Source organism: Amyelois transitella, chromosome 3 (assembly GCF_032362555.1).
Source record: "Amyelois transitella isolate CPQ chromosome 3, ilAmyTran1.1, whole genome shotgun sequence".
NCBI classification, from domain to species: Eukaryota; Metazoa; Arthropoda; class Insecta; order Lepidoptera; family Pyralidae; genus Amyelois; species Amyelois transitella.
In genome coordinates this window covers 5,104,254-5,124,136 of record NC_083506.1, presented here as the reverse complement: position 1 = coordinate 5,124,136, position 19,883 = coordinate 5,104,254, and the positions used below count along the sequence as shown (strand labels likewise).

Genomic DNA, 19,883 nt, shown 5'->3' with positions numbered 1-19,883 from the left:
AAGCTTGCATTAAGAGACAAATTAATGTGGATGAAGAGAAAGAAGTATGCAGGAATCTTGACAAGTGGAAAGATGTCTCTGCCTGTCCCTCAGGGATGAATGCATGATTTTATGTATGTAGTTACTGAGTGACTTGAAATTTGGCATGTGGGTTCCTTAAGTGGTTAGAGAGAATTTCCTGAAATTTCCATGGACACGGGAATCAACGGAATGTTTCGCTATACGCGGGCGTCCTCGCGGGAGTTTGTAATATATAGTTTTCATAACACTATTCTCTCAGTGGTATTGTTTGAGACCCGCTTATCATCAGAGATAAATGATATGGTAGGTCCGCAATACTGTGGACAAACCCTGTTTACTGGCGAAATTCTTTTAGCTGCAGATCTCCCACTGTACTGCCTATGTCTGAAAGCGCATCTCACCTACTTTTGTAGCATATCTTACTCACTTCATTAAAAGGAATCAGTGGAAATTGTCAAATATATATGTAGTATGAAGCTTAGTTTTAACATCTCAGGTGGAAAAGTACCCTTAAGCTTTATGTTTGCCTTTGGGTATCAGGTCGCATGAGAAAAATGGTAAAACATTTAAAGTATAAGTATAATATTTTTTAAATATCGGTATAGATATAGATATAAACCTCCCTCAGAAAACCCTGTTTCCTACATTTCAAACAGGAACAAAATCTGTCTTTCCGAGAATAGCGCATATATACCTATAGACAGAGAAAATAAGACTTTATATGTAGTGATAGGGATGATTAGTGAAGTGTTCAAACTTCACCAAAATTTCTATATTCATATAAAATCTTTTCACAATGTTTATGTTTATTTATGATTTTCGTTTTTCTGCTTAGTTTTTCCGTATTTGCTTTTTTTAAAGGGATCTATTCAAAATTCAATGTAAGCACACGTATATTGTAAGTAGGTTTTACTATCAACGTGTGCATTCGGTAACAGACTCGGTTCGGACTAACGAGCTGCAACCAACACCAATTTATCAGACGGTAAATTATTAAAAACATACATATAATCACGTCTATATCCTTTGCAGGGTAGACAGAGCCAACAGTCTTGGAAAGACTGATAGGCCACGTTCAGCTGTTTGGCTTGGTAATAGAATTGAGATTCAAAAACAATTATTAAAAAAATTACGACAAATTGCAAATCTATTTAAACTAAAATCCTTATAATAGCTTAATTAGTCGTTAGTATATCAAATTAAACAACTTTTGCTATGTGGCCAACAAAAAATTGTGAAAATAAAAGCTGTTTCATATACGCATTTCGGTTACTTGTGCTTGCACCTTTTGTATGAAGGAGGCAGTTGTTATTTTTTCTAATTTCGAGTTTGATCGCATAGTAAAAGTTGTTCAGTTTTATGAACTGGTTAAACTATTAAGAGGTTTTAGTTAATAAAAAAAACAGTGTACATCTCTTTCGTTACTGACATCCCAAACCACTGTGTTTAGAAATTTTAAATTTGTGGGGTCTCTTATACCTACCCTAAAAGGATTTCTTAAAATCCCCAAAGGAGCAAAATTTTGGTTGTACGCGCGGGTGGAGCTGCGCGTGTCTTCCACTTAACTATAAAGATGTTGAAAATTTTATAATATTCGCTAGCTACTGCCTACAGATCCGGCTCGAAGGAACACTTTTGTTTAGTCAACATATTACAAAAATGGAACTTTATGGCAAAAGTGATGATTGAATAAATATACGTACCTACATATAAAACTGAGAAATATATTAATAAAAACAGCTCGGTGGATCCGGTAACGCCATAAAACCAGAGGTTAATAAACAAAGGCTCCCAGAAGAAGGGAACCTAATATGTATCACATGGCGACTGTATTTTAATGTGACCACAGCCCGTCCCCAATTTTATACGACCATTTATTACAACGTGTGTAGGTACCATATGTTTCTAAAGTCTAAACTTGCCAGAATTTATTTCTGCCACATTTGTCACTATTGATCTGGGAGATATATTTAAGAGATAAAGATATAATTATCTCAAGGAGGTTATGAGGTGGTAATCTAGGATTAATGCTAAAAAATACGCAATGCTATTAATGTAATTTCGAAGGTCTTTAATATAATGGTTGATCTACAGTTAGGTACATCTTTGCATGTAATGTATCTTGGCATGTAAATCAGCCCAAAAAAAGGAAGTTTAGAAAAGAGTAATAGACACGAAACACGTGTCTTTAAAAGCACAATGCACAAAATCGAAAAATGTTATGTAAGTCGGAAAAAATTATAATCTACCTGACTTCAATTAATCGCCAAACTGAATTACTTACCTGACATTAATATTACTTGTACACTTAAGAAAATGAAATTTGAGCAAAAATCTACATTCTTTCGAAAATTACATGACACTGCAACTTTGAGTAATTACTTATTTATTCTCATAAGCTCCAATGTAAGTTCTTACTACGAAAATTGCAACTGAATAATAGCAAAACGGACGTGTTAAAACCACAATTAATCAATTCCTGATAGGATTTGGTGGCAATGCGTATAAATTACTAATATTCATATTCAACGATACACATGAGCAATTAACTATTAAATCTGGGAGGTATTAACGGATATTGGACAATGAATTAATTAAACGCACTCCAACGCGCTACGGCTTAATTCCTGACGTAACATTATATTAATTATATTTTATTATTTAAGTTTGACATGATATCAATTTCATCTTGCAGTAATGAAGTATTTAAAAAAGCGGTAAAAATCCGAACCCATTATTTGCAGCGAAAGTTCATTATTTGCAGCAAAATAGACGTAACAATTTTCTGAAGAAGTAATGACTTTATTGATGATGCCTTGACAATTTTTATTATTTGTGAAGATTATATTTTGCGTTTTTGATGACAAAAACTAATTAATTAATGTCATGTTATTATGTTTCCATTTCTCTCATTTTTGCGTGTTTCAAGTTGCGTCCTCCGCCACTTCGCTTGGCGAGTCTGGATTTCGCTCTCCGTCATCTTTGTTTCAACTTTGTCTATACTAAACATTAATTTTGTTGGATTTAATAAAAAAACATAAATTGGCTACATGCTTCGTCAAAGGCATATGGAAATTCTTTAGCAATATGCTTCGTTAAAAAGATTCAGTTTTATATATAAAACTAGTTTCATAAAAATAACAGAAACTAGCCCTTAAAATGTTTGGCAAAAATTAAACTGTTTAATTAATAACTAGCGACCCGCGCGGCTTCTCACGGGTTGCATTATACTTAAATAAAAACCTTTCTCAGAGAACCCTGTTTCCAACATTTCCAATTTGAGCACAATCCGTCCGTCCACAACTTTCCCAGATCAGCGCATACATACGGACTGAGAAAATAAGGGGAATTTATAATATGTACTGATAGTGAAGTGATGATAGTGATTGTTTTAAAAAGTGCAGGGCGACATGTCAGATTCGTTTTACTAAGACTGACGATGAGCAGACAGGCTTTCCTAATCTAAAAACAAAAAATATGTGTTATTTTATTTTTTGCATTTAAAGTTTTCCGTTTTGGGACGGTAGAACTCGTTTCACTCGTATAATAATAAACTGCTTTATATTGGTACTACATGTATGATATAGTTTGAAAAGATAAAATAGGTTAAAATATATTTCTAGGATAAATTAAATACATTATTAATATTAAAATCAACCCCAATTCACAGATCCTTGATCTTGCAGATTATTCCGATGAAGCTGTGAGAGTTTGAGGGATTTGCGATTATGTTATAAGGTGGTGGTTTTCAGATGAATACAGCGATGTAGTTGCTATCCAACATAACACTTTTGAAATTGGTCGGGTTATCAGGGGTCTTATCTCATAGTTGCGTGGTGGCAGTGCGTAACGACAGGACCACGCCCCCACGTCTTCTCTTCCAGCTATAGACGATTGGTAAGATGCGCGCGCATTCCTATTCCTGGATAAGGGTCGGGACACATTTCGAAATGATTTTCTTTAAGTTAAGTAACAACTTTATTTTATAAAGCATATTCACTTTTGTTACCTTACCCTAATAAACTGTGTTTGGTTAATTGAAATTTCTATTTCATATACATTTAAATTAAGATTAATAAAAAACATAAAGACAAAACATTTTGTGTCACCTTGTAAACATGTTGTACGTACAATCAATTTATCACTTAGATAACTATCTATTTTTGAAATATGACGTGTATAGCGACGTAAATATGCAATGACGAGGGATATATTCGCATTCGATAATAAAGTATGGGTAAAGGCTTTTGTCTGTTTTGGTTATATATGTATGGAAAGCAATTGACTTACTCATTATAGGAGAGACCCATAAAGTTAATGGTTTTATCTATTAATTTAACTGCCGTTCAGTATGTTCAATTTGAAGTAGCATGTGAGCGCTCCCTAACATTACGTCGACCGTTCGGTGCGTTGGAAAAATCTCTAGCTAGAATCAGCGTCGCAGCGCCACGGTTCGGTCGCCGAAACTAAACGTACGTCACGCTTGCGCGACTGCTGCCATCTAGCGGCAGTGATGACGTAACTCGCTGCTTCGCACCTGCCTGCTTCACACATTTCTCTATCGCGCTCGCACCAGTGGCACGTAAAAATAACCTCAAAACCCTGATCGCGGACGACCAATCGCATAAATATTGTCCTTCAATGCAATAATAACAGTGACGTACACTACAATATCAAAAATCGCAGTGATTACAGTGACCTTATGGTGGATTTAATTATCTAGTGCATCAAGATAACAGTGGAATTGACAAAATCAAAAGTTTCAAGAAGACAAATGTTCGTTTTGGTGGGCTGTCATCGGGCAGCCCCCAAATCTAGTGCCAATATGTGGTGGTGTTTGATTTTATGTGTTTTGAACCACAATGTATTTGGAATATCTGCTTCTGACAGCAAATATCAACAGCAAGTAGCCGCAGTTGCTGAAGGTAATAAAAAAGTTAAATATAAAAAAAAAATATGTTTCAAGTTCAAATTTTCTAATCTTTCATATAAAATTAAAATTATTAAGGTAATTATGTTTTATTATTTGATATAATAATGTACACTTTTGGGATCTAAGGAATAATTGGTGCTTATTGTAAATATACCACTGTTAATAACGTTATTGCTGTGAATGATTGTCTTTACTCAATGGCTGTTTTGCTGCAGTTTATTTATGCCAAGAACAAGTTTTGTTACGTATACATGGTAACGCCTAGTTTTAGTAACGAATCACGTTTGTTGTTTACATCGTACACACTGACTCTAGGAAAAATTATCACTGAAGATCTGATAAAGTTGATACTTATGATACCATCCAAAATATCACGCTATTTCGATTGACACTGATAATAATATGTTTGTACAAAACTTACTCATATGTAATTGTTTTGGTACGATTTTGATATGTGTTTAATTATTATTTTTTATATATATTGCAGATATTCCTCGATATGTTTTATTGACAAATTTTGTTAGTGCCTAAAGACAAAATTGGCAGGATAAGTAATTAAGAACCCTCATCACTTTCAGAACATGTCAGCAGAAGATAATGTGTAAAAACATTCTTTATACGTAGTTATCTTCAACATTTTTATAATTTAGAATATATAGATAATTCGTAATTGCCTAAAATTGATTTTTACGCTTTGTCTAAATAGTTAATATAAATAATTGAATCGTAATTACTCCTATCATGTACAAACTACCTAAGTCAATCATAAATTTAGTAATTAGATATCTTTTCGTAAGTAGTATAGATTAACTCAGTAGTTTAACAACGCTTAATTATAATAGCTTAAAAAATTTGATGAAATAGTTCTCTTATCTTATTTTGACTGCAATTTCAGCACATTAAGTTACACATATGGCGGGTCTAGAAATATTACTTTCTTGTGTAACCCTAACCTATGTTTACACAAAAAGGTACCTATTTTAAGTGGGTTTTATATTGACAAATTATTTAACATAAATAATATTATGTTTATAGAAATAAACACAGAATAAACAATAGTCATCAAGCTTATCAAATCTTTGAGGAAAATATGTCGTAGTATAAAAAGAAATGTAGATAGGTTAAATAAATATATCTACGATGAATAATAAAGTTACAACGAATATGTTATATGGAAAATAAATTGTTATAAAATTACATTTATATATTTTACATTACATATGTAGGTACAGTAGTAAATACTATAAAAATATTAACTGAAGGTAGATCATTCCTGCTACAGATTTAATTATCTTTATAAAATAATGCAAGTTATTTATAATTTTTAATACCAAACATTTTTACCTAAAAAACCAATGTTTTATACCGATTTGACGCCAAATTTTGCCACTAAGATGATCGATACATACGCCTCAAATACGTTGCATCGTGCCAAGATACTAAAATAGAAACACAAACACCGAAACTGACTGAAGACTGTATTTTCCTCAATCAGTACAAAGTTCAATATCTGTGGCGAAAAGCCAATTTCAAGTCGTCACTTAGGTTTCACTATTTTTCATTTTTGTGGATATGCACTTCATGTAAGACTTTCAATCAGGCAATTAAATAACTGCTACAAGTGTGCTTAACAAGATAACACCTTAATCTTCTCTTTGTTCGGATTTGTGCGAAACTTCGGCGCGTTATCATAATCAAGGTAGGACAATACCGGCTTCGGTCCTTTATTTTTTTTTTAGTTTAACTACACAAATACTCTCTAAAGTTTAGTTAAGAACAATAAATTTATAAAATTGAAACTTAAAGTAAATCGCATTGAAGTAGGTTATACGTATCTATGATCATTACGTACCGGTGATCAATTCTCGAAATAAAATACTTATAAAGTTCAAGATGTTTGAGACTCAATTTAGGAAGCTCAAAGGTAATGTTTGTAAAATATTAAAGGGAGAGGCTTTTTCGTCTCTTAAGTTTTTTCTCTCATCTTCAGTTAAAAACATATTTGTTTGATATAGGTACCTAACGCTTAAAGTAAATACATTCGTTTATTTTGATTTTCTTTTGATAGCCTGATGTAGATTATAACCTGTCACTGTTTGAGTCTCAATTCTATCATTGAGCTAAATAGCTGAACGAGGCCTACCAGTTTTTTCAAGACCGTTGGCTCTGTCTACCCCGCAGGGTATGTGTGATCATATGTATGTATGATTTTCTTTTCATATCGTTTTGCATTACAATTAAAAAAATAGTTTCAGGAACTAAAGAACTAACCACAATAAACTTCAGGACATAGTACAGAAGTACATCAATCAAAAATCAAAAAATTAAGGTTATAACAAAATGTGGAACACGAAAGTGGTACATTTAAAAGTGTAATCTGATAAAATAAAAAGTTTGAAAATTCACCAGAAACTGAAATGGCTGTTGGGAAATTTAAGTGTATCTAAACGGGTGGTCCGTAAGTACTAGGTTGACTGTCTCAATTTTGGTGGTCCACAGTCCGCAGCTGACGCGGCGATCATAAAAGTTCCGCTGATGAAAGCGAACAATCGCATTGTGATGGCTATAAAACGGACTTTGTGTCGAAGAGGCGTCATTACGTGAAAAATGAAAAACGAATCGCACTTGTCATATTCAGACAGATTTTATTGAAGACATAACAGAGGCATAATACATTGTAAGATTTATTGATGATGATGATTAATGAAACAAATTGTGAGATTTATTTACAGTTTTGTCAAAGAAAGTCCAATGTTTAATGAGATACGTAGGCAGTTGATACCGTGAGACAGAAGTTTCGCACAAGAGCACCAACTGAAACTAAATATCAGATAAGGTTGACTCTTTAACGTTTACTTTAAAATAGGGTAGAAAATGCTGAGGCCAATAGAAAATAATCATATCAATTTGATACGTTATATAGTGTCCAAGCAAACAAGACGATAATATGGGGTTTAATGTAGGCATTATAAGTGAGAAAATATGGAGAGGTGGAAATTTACTGAGATTGTAGTTGAAATGTAATTAACATTGCCTTTTAACATAGACCTTTGAACTATAAATGGTACAAAAGTCATATTTGGGACTCTTAATGGTTTTATATTGTTGTCTCAAGGCGGATTTTAATTAATTTACTTTTGGTTGATTAAAATTCCTAAGTCAAGAACTGTATGTGATTGTGATATTCAATGAAATCGTAGAAGTAGACGTCAAACACATATCAGGATAACTTAATTGTTTCAGCATACCATACATTTAGTTACTTCACAACTCTTCAATTAATTGCAAGCAACTTCTACATGAAGTTAGGCTAGTTCGACATGCGTATAGCGCGAACTCATTGTTTCCAACTCCGAACAATTCCGTAGACTTGCTCCAGGGACATAACTAACTTTAAGATTGAGTTCTTCATTAATTGAATCAATTTAATGAACATTGCCATTGTGAAATTGCTGATTGAATATTTCTGGCGCGTTAATAAAGGAACGAGGTCTATTCATGATGGATCTTCCATCTGCCCTCTTGTCATCAATCCTTCATTTCTGATCTCTGAGTGAAGTCTTAAGTAATTTAGACTGATCCCGATTAAATAGGATTAATTAAACTAATATGAATTTGTCGTGCTTTTAAGAAAAGAAAAAGAAAATGATGTTTATATATTTTTGAAAATGGAAGATGAAGAAATGTTTACAAAAAAGAGCAGTAAGACCTTTGTTAAGTGCGGTATGCATCCTCTGTTCATTAGGATGCCAACTGAAAGGTGACAGTCAAGTGCTAGTTATGTTTTCGAGATTTGTGTAACATATTATTCTGATGAATTTGAGATCATTACCCTTTTTAAAAACTGCTTTTACTTAATTCGATTAATCTATAAAGTGCTACTGATAGGCATAGGCGATATAGACATTAATAAGCTAACTAATAATTTTAGTTAGAGCTTGTAACTGGACATACGTATCATGATAATCTCTCAATTAACATTCGTTGCCAAGTTGGATACGTACGACACTTTGACCCCAATCCTGTATCGGACCATTGTCATTAAGCCTTAGTACCAGAGCTTCGCTATGCCGATGATACAGATAGACAGCCGTTCAATAAACGAGAGTTAGACGGGGAGCATTGGAAGCCATTTGGTCACTTCCAGGAGATATCAGACCTTAACTTCACGACTATAGAATTCTTATTTGATTGGATGTCTATTATTACATAAGCTTCTTTTCTTGTTTCAAGCCAATTGGTTCTCGCGTATTTTAATTGTGAATGCTCCGGATATTAAAGTGACCACCTTCAATCGTATTGTTTCATACAACCCGGTATAACTTTTATTCATCTATGAAGTCATGTCATTCAAAATGCCAATTGTCTCACAACACGATTGAACTAATATTTGTTTTATTGTTTGAGTTATCTTAATTGTTTTATCTTATTATAAAATATTCAATATTTCAAATTGTTCTTTTCATACAATTTAACAAAATTATTTGATTGAAATTACATATACACACAATACAATATCAAACGTTTTTGTATGTTTTAGCAGTTCAATCGAAAACGTGCTTTTATTGAAAACAAAAAATGGTGTAACATTAATAGCCGTGTATGATAAGTAATTTGGGCATAAAAGAGTTAACACTAATAATTGAACGTAATTAAAATAGACCGTTGATAGTAAAAATTTCCATACTGTCACGTTCCGTTCTTTTCCTAGAGGCTTGTTGTCTGATAATGAATTTTATTATTTCATAGTTTCTTGTTGTATATTAATGCATTGTTACAATCACGATACGACACAACAAAGAAAAAGAAGCGAGAATAATGAAAGAAAATTACAATGTACGAAAAACTTTTTCAATTCTAATCTAAGTGACATAAAAGATCTTTCGTAACTCAATTTTGTTTATTCACAATTCATTTGTTTCAAAAAGTTAAATTACAAACATGTTTCAAAATGTAATTCAAGTGAAATTAGGACAGGGGATTTGTAACAACTGGGCAGCATTAAGTTTGAATGGATGTTGGGTGTAGGCACACCCGCAATACTTTATCTTTCGTTAAATCTCAGACACGTGAGATGCAGCATGGCGACCCCAGTGCCAAAAGTTTACCCATTACGGAAGTGAGGAAAAAGTAGATGAGAAAATAAACATTATAAAATTTCCAAGCTTGAGACTAGAAATTTAAGGTACCAAATATTTTTTTTTGGGACTCGGGAGAACTATGTGCTGTACAAACGTTCATAAACAATATTTCTATTTACCGCACCTAACAATATTCTATTACATATTCTATCTAAAATATAGGTAATTGAGTTAATTAGCTGGTGGCGTACTAATTAGTGGAAGTCCAATTCAGTCAATATTGAATGTTTCAAATAGATTAACGGGTGAATTTTATGCTGATATATAGAGTACATAACTAAAACTAGCTTTGATGTTTTATAAAATGTATATTGCAGTCCAGTTTTCAAGAGTTATAGACACTAAACACAGGTATTAGTTATTCAGACTAAAGGTTAAGAATCCTTTATTATACTTACTATTCTACCAAAAGCAGTTGGTATGCCTGGAAAATTTAAATATCACTCCTAAGTCCATTCGCGATCCTTTATGTCTAGTCTTGGACGTAGAAAAGGCTGCTCCTGACGGTCTTGGGCAATCGACATCTAATCTCATTCTTTAGGTCGAATAATAACTTCCTTCTTCGAGAAATCTTATTCAAAACTTAAGCTGTTTCTAATTAATCAAAACTTTTCCAGAAAAGTGTAAGTCAATCAAAACGAACGTACAAACTTGCCAAATTTTTGTTATTAAAATGCTGGAGCTTCAGCTTTAAGGCCAAAAGCTAAAAAAGCGATCAGGAATAATGTGATGTTGAGGGATAAAAAGATAGATAGAGAAAATAAAAAAAAAGAGTTACTAGGGGTTGTCCATGCCCATACACTAACATTTTAGTTTTACTACGACATTTCCTTGCGGTTTTATCTTATTCGCATTCAAGGTAGCTAGTGCCATAATACGTTTAGTTCCTGCTCCTTTTATATGTTCTAATTACAAGTATAATGTAGCCGAGTTTGTTCTAATTTTATTTGAACTTTCCCGTGGCACGTAATTGTCAGTATTTAACCTTTTTACAGCCTAAATCTATTTGTTAGCGAAAGCTCTTTTTAGGTTTTTTGATTTTAAAGTCCTGTTTGTTTTCTCGTTGATTTTGTGGGTTTAGCTTTAAACCAAAAGGTACGAGTTACATATTTGATTTAGGGATATGATTGAGAGGGAGATGAATAAATTTGGAACTTTTCTAGTTTAAGAATGTTTTATTTTACTAGTGATGTGTGGTTCCCGGCAGTGCTGTTTGGTTCCCGGCACCAATATAAAAAAAGAATAGGACTACTCCATCTCGTTCCCATGGATGTCGTAAAAGGCCACTAAGGGATAGGCTTATAAACTTGGGATTCTTCTTTTAGGCGATGGGCTAGCAACCTGTCACTATTTGAATCTCTATTCTATCATTGAGCCAAAAAGCTGAACGTGGCCTGACAGTCTTTGCAAGACTGTTGGCCCTGTCTAGCGCACGAGGGATATAGACGTGACTATATGTATATGTATGTTATTTTACTATTGTGTTAATAAATTTCTAAAGTTTTGTTCCGTTACTATTTTACATACGAAAATTTGTTTTAACACTGTCTTCATTAAAAACATGTGATTCGTTTTAAATATACTAAGTATTTATTTTTCGTAGACAGATTGTAATTTCTATGCCAAAAATTTAGAGTCCTGCAGTTCCAGCGGTTAAAAATTGTAAACAAATAAAATTAGAGTAATTTTATTTGTTTACAAAAGCATTGTAAACAAATAAAATTACTCTAGTTTTGTAAAATTACTGGATAATAGTCATACCAGCAAAGTTTATTATAAGTAGACAAAGTCTTTTATTTGTAGCTTAATACACAATGAACATGAAATCAAAGGGCGGGATTAGGAATAGTACGAAAATGCAGACGTTCTGAAAATGAGCAACTAACGAGAATAGTTAAACGGACTTGTGATTTACATACAGATTGGCTTTCAGGGATAAGCGGGTCATTTGTATTCAAACACAGATCCCGGCTCAGTATCCCGACAGTTATCCAGTTTTGGATTCAAATCGATCGAGATATGCCTACTGATAATTTCTGAAATCGTCAATTTCTTTCTTTTCAGTTAAAACAATCTGGTACGATACTCTAATATGGGCATTAAGTTAAACTAATTATTATACATACATACATACATATGGTCACGTCTATATCCCTTGCGGGGTAGACAGAGCCAACAGTCTTGAAAAGACTGAATGGCCACGTTCAGCTATTTGGCTTAATGATAGAACCGAGATTCAAATAGTGACAGGTACAGGTGTTGCTAGCCCATCGCCTAAAAGAGGAATCCTAAGTTTATAAGCCTATCCCTTAGTCGCCTTTTACGACATCCATGGGAAAGAGATGGAGTGGTCCTATTCTTTTTTGTAATAGTGCCGGGAACCACACGGCAATTATTATAGAAACAAAATTAAAAATTAGAAAATAAAAACGGCTTTGAGCTCTCACCTGTAGATGCCTAAAGATTGTGATTATTATTATATAGCGAAATGTCTTAACCAATTTTCACTTAACATTAATTAAATGAAATATTGTCAAATAAATATTACAAATGTAAAAACAAAGACAACAAATGTAACAAAGCTTTAGTTGTAGCTAGGTATCTTAACCTGTAGCGTATTATCGACCACAGTTCCTGTGGTTTTTATTGATTATTAGATATTTCAAGAATAGGTCGGTTTGAACAATTTCCATTAACAACACTATCGCACTCCAGACAGAACAAATGTAGTTGTTATACTATCTAACCAATGGAAACAATAGTAGGGTTGAATGACACGTAACGACAGTCTGGGGAAGTCGCAGTGAAGCGAAAATAGACCAAATGGTCGCGAATTTATTCTGCAGACCATGCAGTGTCGCCATGAATTGTTATGACTTAGAGCTCTTGTTTCAAATGTGCAAGAGGGCGGACAATAACTCATTCATCCCGGGTAGTGCTTCTAAAAATCGCGTCACAATTATGATTTTACTGTTTTGACTACACTTAATTGGAGAAGTTATTGTCATTTATTATTTTTCTTTTTTTGTGGTGAACATCGGTTTATGGTGTATGTGGTGTCTGTTTACATTTTGTAGAGTTGTGTTGCATTCATGTTGATTTTCGTTTCATTTGAGATGATTGCTTATAGAGCAGTCAATATCCCGTCAATTGACCGACAAAGAAAAGGAGTTTTATAGAAATTTAAGTCTTCAACTTTGTGAAAAGCAAATTTTAATTGATGGTCACATGAGTACAGTGTGGTCTGCCATAATATTCGGCTCGCTTGATTTGGTTTCAATGAGACGGCACGAGGGCTCTCTGCGCAGATTGGACGGCCCCGCGCCATTCACCAGTCACCGCTTGACAAGAGCCCTCCACATAATGTGATGAAATTAAATTGGTGTCCCTTTCAGTCAAATCACTTGGTGGTCTTTGAGTTTTTACACCTTCTAAGTTAACAGCATTGTTAAAAAATTTGCTTATCATCATCATAGCTTTGTGTAAAGTCATCGGCAGAGAAAAATTACCCCTTGTTTATTCAAACCAAAATCAATAGAGTGGTTTCTCTGCCAATGACTTTGCACCATCTCTTTTTATTCGATTGAAATCGATGGAGTTTTAGTTGTTGTAAGAAAATAAGTCTATACAACAAAGCATTATAAAATTTAAACAGACGATGACATCGTTTTTTAATAATTAAGTTAATATAGCGGTATTGTTATAGTCAAAATCAAATTTCTGTTCGATCCGTTTAAAATCAACTAATTTATGAAACTGACCCTTTCGAAAGAGTCTCATCCCGTAAACAAAAACCCTTTTGTTTGTGTTGTTCCCCACAGAATAGACTCCTAGGTTCAGTATATTGGATTTGGCAGTAACTAAATCATACACTGGAATAGTCCACTAACACATTCACTGTAACCGAATTGTTCATTTGAAACATTGCCATATAAATCAGCGTAGGATAGTGTATGACAGAGTATTTTATGACTTTTGTGTCCATACAGAATGGACTTATAAAGGCTGTTAAGGATAGTCGAAATGTTCGGTAAATTATATTCTTCCCGTATATGCCAAGTTTTGATATCCTATTTCTTCTATTGTGTGTTTATCTCTCAAATGTACCGCTTTCATATGGAATATATTATTCGGAATCAGAATAATTGAGAGGTTTTTTTAAAAGGATCCATTCTTCCTTGTTTAAAATACTTTTTTTACTACTTCTCATTGGAAGAAAAAGCGTTACCATCTTTTTGCGAGAACACAGAAGTCAAACTGGCAAACAATACGTATTTGCTTCAATCTTCGTTATTTCCAATAAATGAAATAAACTCAGGCTACAACCAAGAAACGGCTGATGAGAGAAAGACCCGTATGTAATTTTTACATTAAACCATTAACTTCCTTTACTCAGCAGTTTGACCCTTTCGGCAATCGATGGACGTTTTCATTTATTAAGTAGCTCAACATTTCTAAGCGTTCACTAAATTCAATCAAGAAATGAAATCATTTATTGTCGCTTCGTGTTGGGAGAGGAAGATCAGAACGGTAGCATTTTTTACATTTTTCTCTGCAAAAGAAACGGTATTTTTTTATCTAAATACAAAAATATATTTTATTCAGACCGATTATAAATTAAGTACTTACTTGAAGATTTTAAGCATATAAAACAGAATCCTATTAATTACGTAATGCCGATTTTTATGGTCAACTTGTCATTTTAACTAAAAATATTTGCACTATACGAACTTCACCACAATTTACATAAGTCGAAATGTCTTTTGTTTCAGGAGCATGTTCATTGAAGCAGTTTCAGTGTGCAAACGGGAAATGCATACCTCTAGCCTGGGTGTGTGAGGGTGAGAACGACTGTGGCGACAACTCGGACGAAAATATTGAGGAATGCAAAAAAGGTAAGTATCAAAAAAAAAACCAATAGATTTTTGTTGTAATTTCAGTATCTTTTTGCCCTTTATGTGCACTGATTCATGTAAACGTCAGTAAGACTGACATGTGACTACATCAATTTGAGGCAATGATATAAACTTCTTGGCAGAATAAATTGACGTCATTCGGTTATCTTATTTTTGTAATATCAACTAAAGAGAAGGTCGGTGTACTATTATAAAGTAATGTGTACATGAACCACGATTCATTAAGAGTTAAGTTCCCCCGCAAAGGTTTAAGAGGTCAGATGGGAGTCACTTCTAGTAAAAATGGGACTTATCTACTTTAGAATCGTAATCACAGACACACCTGGGGCCCTGGGCCTAAAGCCACGGAAAACAAGAAGTGATGTGTACATAAAAGTTATCAAGACTTTGTCATAACACAGTATAATACTTTGTGGACATACTAGAAGAGTTTACAAACAAGGCTATTGATTGGATACAATTGATTGCGACTGAAGGAGACTCTGAAGGGATCAATTTGTTGGTTGTATACAGTTTGAGGTTATTGTTGTGCGTAGTTGATACAACGGTTTATGCGTTAGAACTATTTCTAAAAGTTCACAACACGATAAGTGTGGCAGTTTCTATGTCAAACGATATACCACTAGTATTTAATATTGAATCAGAAATTTAATTACCAGTTAGTTTTATTGGCTCGTCTTGATATGATGGTGCCTCCCGCCCGATCACCTTTTAATGGGTAAACCTAGCCTATGTAAATTTAGATAATGTAACAACACTTAAAAGGGATTCTTGGTCTATCCGTTATTTATTTGTTTGGTTAAAATACATGTCAGTAAAGTAGTTTCATCATCATCGTCGTTTCACATATCTCATGTAGATATTAAAGAAATTGTTTTGGAAATTTTGTCGATTATTGAAATCGCTAAATCAGATTTCTTGCGATCACGCTAGTCATCATAGAAAGATACTGTCATATTAAATAGTCTCATATCATGTTAACAGTACCTATAAGTAATATTGATTTAAATGACGCATTATACTGGTTTATATCAGTACCATTTGATGTTAAATTGCCTTGCAATTGCAATGTTGGAGTCTATCTAATATGACAAATTGCTATCATTACACGCTTTATATCACTGATAGAGACACAACTGCAGTATATAATAAATACAATATGAATGCTTGTACTACGGATACTGCCAACATGCTTTTTTGTATGTTTATTCTAAATCAGTTCTTTGCGAATTCGCTGGAATTGGGAATATTAACAGGTAGTTATAAAATGTTACCCAAATATTCTTCAATGAGAAGTTTATTCCATAGAAGCAAGGTTATAAAAGGAAGTTATTTAAGCGTAAAGTTGAAATAAATACTCTAAAAATCTTTACATCTGCTGGTATTATTTGGCAGTTTAAGTTATGTGACATCAACTACATACATACATACATACATATTGTCACGTCTATATCCCTTGCGGGGTAGACAGAGCCAACAGTCTTGAAAAGACTGAATGGCCACGTTCAGCTATTTGGCTTTATGATAGAATTGAGATTCAAATAGTGACAGGTTGCTAGCCCATCGCCTAAAAAAAGAATCCCAATTTTGTAAGCCTATCCCTTAGTCGCCTTTTACGACATCCATGGGAAAGAGATGGAGTGGTCCTATTCTTTTTTTTCGTTGGTGCCGGGAACCACACGGCACGGTGACATCAACTAGTTACTACTTATAACTAGTTCACGAAGACATCCTATTTGCCAGAGAAGAGATTATTTGACCAGAGTACTCAAATAGAAGGCCGTGGTGGTTAAAAAAACCGGGGAACAATATCTTATATACTCGTATCAATATATTGACGACCATGATAATCATCAAAAACAAACCAAATTATTTGGCATTATGGAACAATTACAAAAGGATGCGTTATAATAAGGCAGGTAACATAGAATATGAGTTGTAAGATTTTCAAAAGAACAGGAAAAGGAAGATAATTAATTAAACTGTAGCAATTACAGTTCTTTTTTTAATGACTTCGTTTCTGAAAGCACAGTCAGATTGCTCTGGGAATTTAGCTTTGAACGGGGAAAGAAGGAAAGAAAATCGAGAACAATATTTTTATTTCAATGGCGATCCACCTCGGTAGGAAAACTTTTACATAATAACGAAACGTCAGTATTTTTATTTTCTTACTTTTGTAAAAAAAATATATACCAGTATATAAAATGTTGTTTCCCGAAGGGGTAGGCAGTGATTGTACAGTTTAGCTCAACCGTTCTCCGCTTCTCCATCAGGTTTTCTTAATCATAGCGTTTTTGTTGCCTAGGCTTATAGCAGTTATAAAAATAAGTTTCATTCGAATCTATCCAGTAGTTTTGAATAAGAGTGTACAAACAGACAAACAGTGGAATTTTTTTTCAATTTCTTACTTTACTACTGTTTGTCTCCTTAATTTGTATGTAAATATGTATAGATCGATTTTTTTTGCCGACTTATTGTACGTTATTGATATTATGAGGATATTTTTCTTCCACAACGATCTCCTAAGCTATATACCGTTAACGATCAATAACAGAGCACTAAAGAGGCCGATTGCATGTTCTCATGATTGGTATTTGGTTTCTTTATTGATGCGTGATGACTTGCGACGACTAACTGGCGCCATTATGGCCTTATCTACACCGAACTTCTATTAGATCTTAGCAATATTGCAATAACGATAACACTTCTTCAGTATCTATTTCAACTGTTTTACTGAAATGCAGCTGTTTTGTGTATGGATTTTGATTAATCTTTTTGATTGTAAGACATCAGGACATCTCCAAGTCGTTTTAGTTTTAAATCGCAAGTATAAATTTTTCTTTTGAGTCGGGTGTGTCTTTAATAAAGTCATTTCACTAGTTTCGGCAATCGCTGCACCTATTTATTTATGTATTTTGTTTTTAAGTTTTTGTGTATGTTATATTATTTTGTATTAGTGTAAGTACAAACATTTATTTCGTTTGTCCACACCTGAGAGCTCTAAAATAACAACAACAACGAAATAAGCGACGCCTTGTGAGGGTTAAACTTTTTCGTTACTGAGTTTTAATCTGACAGACAACGCACAGTTCAAAATACTGGGTTTTAGAGACTTGAAAATTTGCCATGCAGGTCTAGGGGTCAAGGGGTGCACTAAGAGAGAATTTCCCAAGATTCTCTCTTTAGAAATTTAGTTTTATGCGAGCGGAGCCGCGGACGTCCCTAGTATACAAATAAAATGCTTGTTACTTATTTGTTACTTCTTTTCAAACCTTGTTATGCTTCGATTTCTCTCAAAGGGTTTTTAAATCAATTTAGAATTACTTCACTTGTCAACAGCATAAAATTCTATTTCCAGCCTTTGTGCGCCAACAAAAGGATCTACAAATATATAAATTACTAGCTCCCGTCCGTGGCTTTACTCGCACGTATATGCTTATTATTGTAGATAGGTGGCATTGGGATATATAAATTTACATTGAAACTAACAAACAAATGAAGGGTAGGAAGATCCTACGGTCTCAAAAAGACTGAAAAGCCACGTTCAGGTTTATGGAACTGAGATTCATATTACCTATCTATTTTATTTTTTGTATAACGCTGACTATAAATTGACTAAAATAACAAAAGATTGGGTCTCAATACTCCATTTTACACCTAAAACACAAAATGAACATGCTGTCTTATCAATCGACAAAATCTTTAAACTAAATATAATTTCTAAAACTAAATTAAAGTCCAATTATTTCAGATACAATATTTTCTATTTTCATAGTGACTTTTGATGTCACGTACGATTTGCTAAATATATCCAGCAGATCAGATTGGTTAATTCCATCCATCTCGGCTATTCCCTGAAGTAATCACTGAACTTGCCAAACAACTGGAAAACAAAGCTGAAATTCTGATTAAATTCGAAAAGTACGCTTACGTTTTGTTTCATTATAAATCAGCCTGGATTTGAACATGAAGATAAACATTGTTAAGTTTAATATTGTTACTAAACTTACTTAATTTTGGCTCACTGTTCCGGTTTGTACATACATATTTTATAAAAGTGGTACATAAAACATGATCAAGGTAAAAGTGGTTCCCAATATTTTAATATTTGTACAAGTTTGTAAATCAGTCTCTCTAATTTTACTTTTTAATCAAATGTTATGTTTTACACAATATTAATTTTGCAGGCTATAATAATCTTAGTAAAGATTTTGCTTACTAACATAATTAATTTCTATTTTTCTTCGCATTAAAATTGTATTTGAACACGACCCTTCGTGTTTTTTAGTCATATAGGTATGTTCATTCTTAAAAAAAATTTTTTTTCATAGCTTGCGTCATATTCGCAGTAGGTTATGTGTCATCACCATTAACTACTCATTAAATAGCAAACTGTTTATTATGATATTGTTTAATTTACATTTACTTCTTATTAATTGAATGCGTGAATTAATAGAAAAAAAAACCAAATAAGTCATAGGATAGAAAAAGGTTTACTTAGCCAAGTGTAGGTAATAATGCTATCCAATATTTATATTGAAAATGTAAAAATACTTTTTGCTTTTATCAATACATATTATAGGATAAAATAATGTATACATACATATAAATCCTATGTTCCGCCAGCACTCGTATTTCTATGAAAGAATACAAAGTCGCTGCGAAATATTGAATAGAGTTGCTTTTATCTAAATAAGATAGCATTTACTTTGTCTGGCTCCCTATTTTCGGTTTCCGGAAAATATTTGTACTTATCTACTAAACAAGAGGAAGTGTTTGCTCATAGCGACGACAGCTTAATGACGTCATTTGTGAAACGTGTACCTTTATCAAACCTGAATTGATGGCTCCCTTTGTGTACTGTATCACAAA

General features: G+C 33.3%; 1 protein-coding gene across 7 annotated transcripts in view; it reads left to right on the top strand.

The window, feature by feature from the left end:
* Positions 1–4,281: 4,281 nt before the first annotated feature.
* LOC106138176 (very low-density lipoprotein receptor) overlaps positions 4,282–19,883 on the top strand; it is a 173,601-nt gene continuing 157,999 nt past the window's right edge. Inside the window, exons 1-2 of one of the 7 annotated variants that reach the window (XM_013339241.2) lie at positions 4,282–4,946; positions 14,868–14,990. In XM_013339241.2, the coding sequence (XP_013194695.2) occupies positions 4,796–4,946; positions 14,868–14,990 (274 nt within the window). In that variant the 5' untranslated portion in view covers positions 4,282–4,795. The remainder of the gene's footprint in view (positions 4,947–14,867; positions 14,991–19,883) is intronic. The other 6 variants (XM_013339236.2, XM_013339238.2, XM_013339243.2 and 3 more) reach the window with 6 other exon arrangements.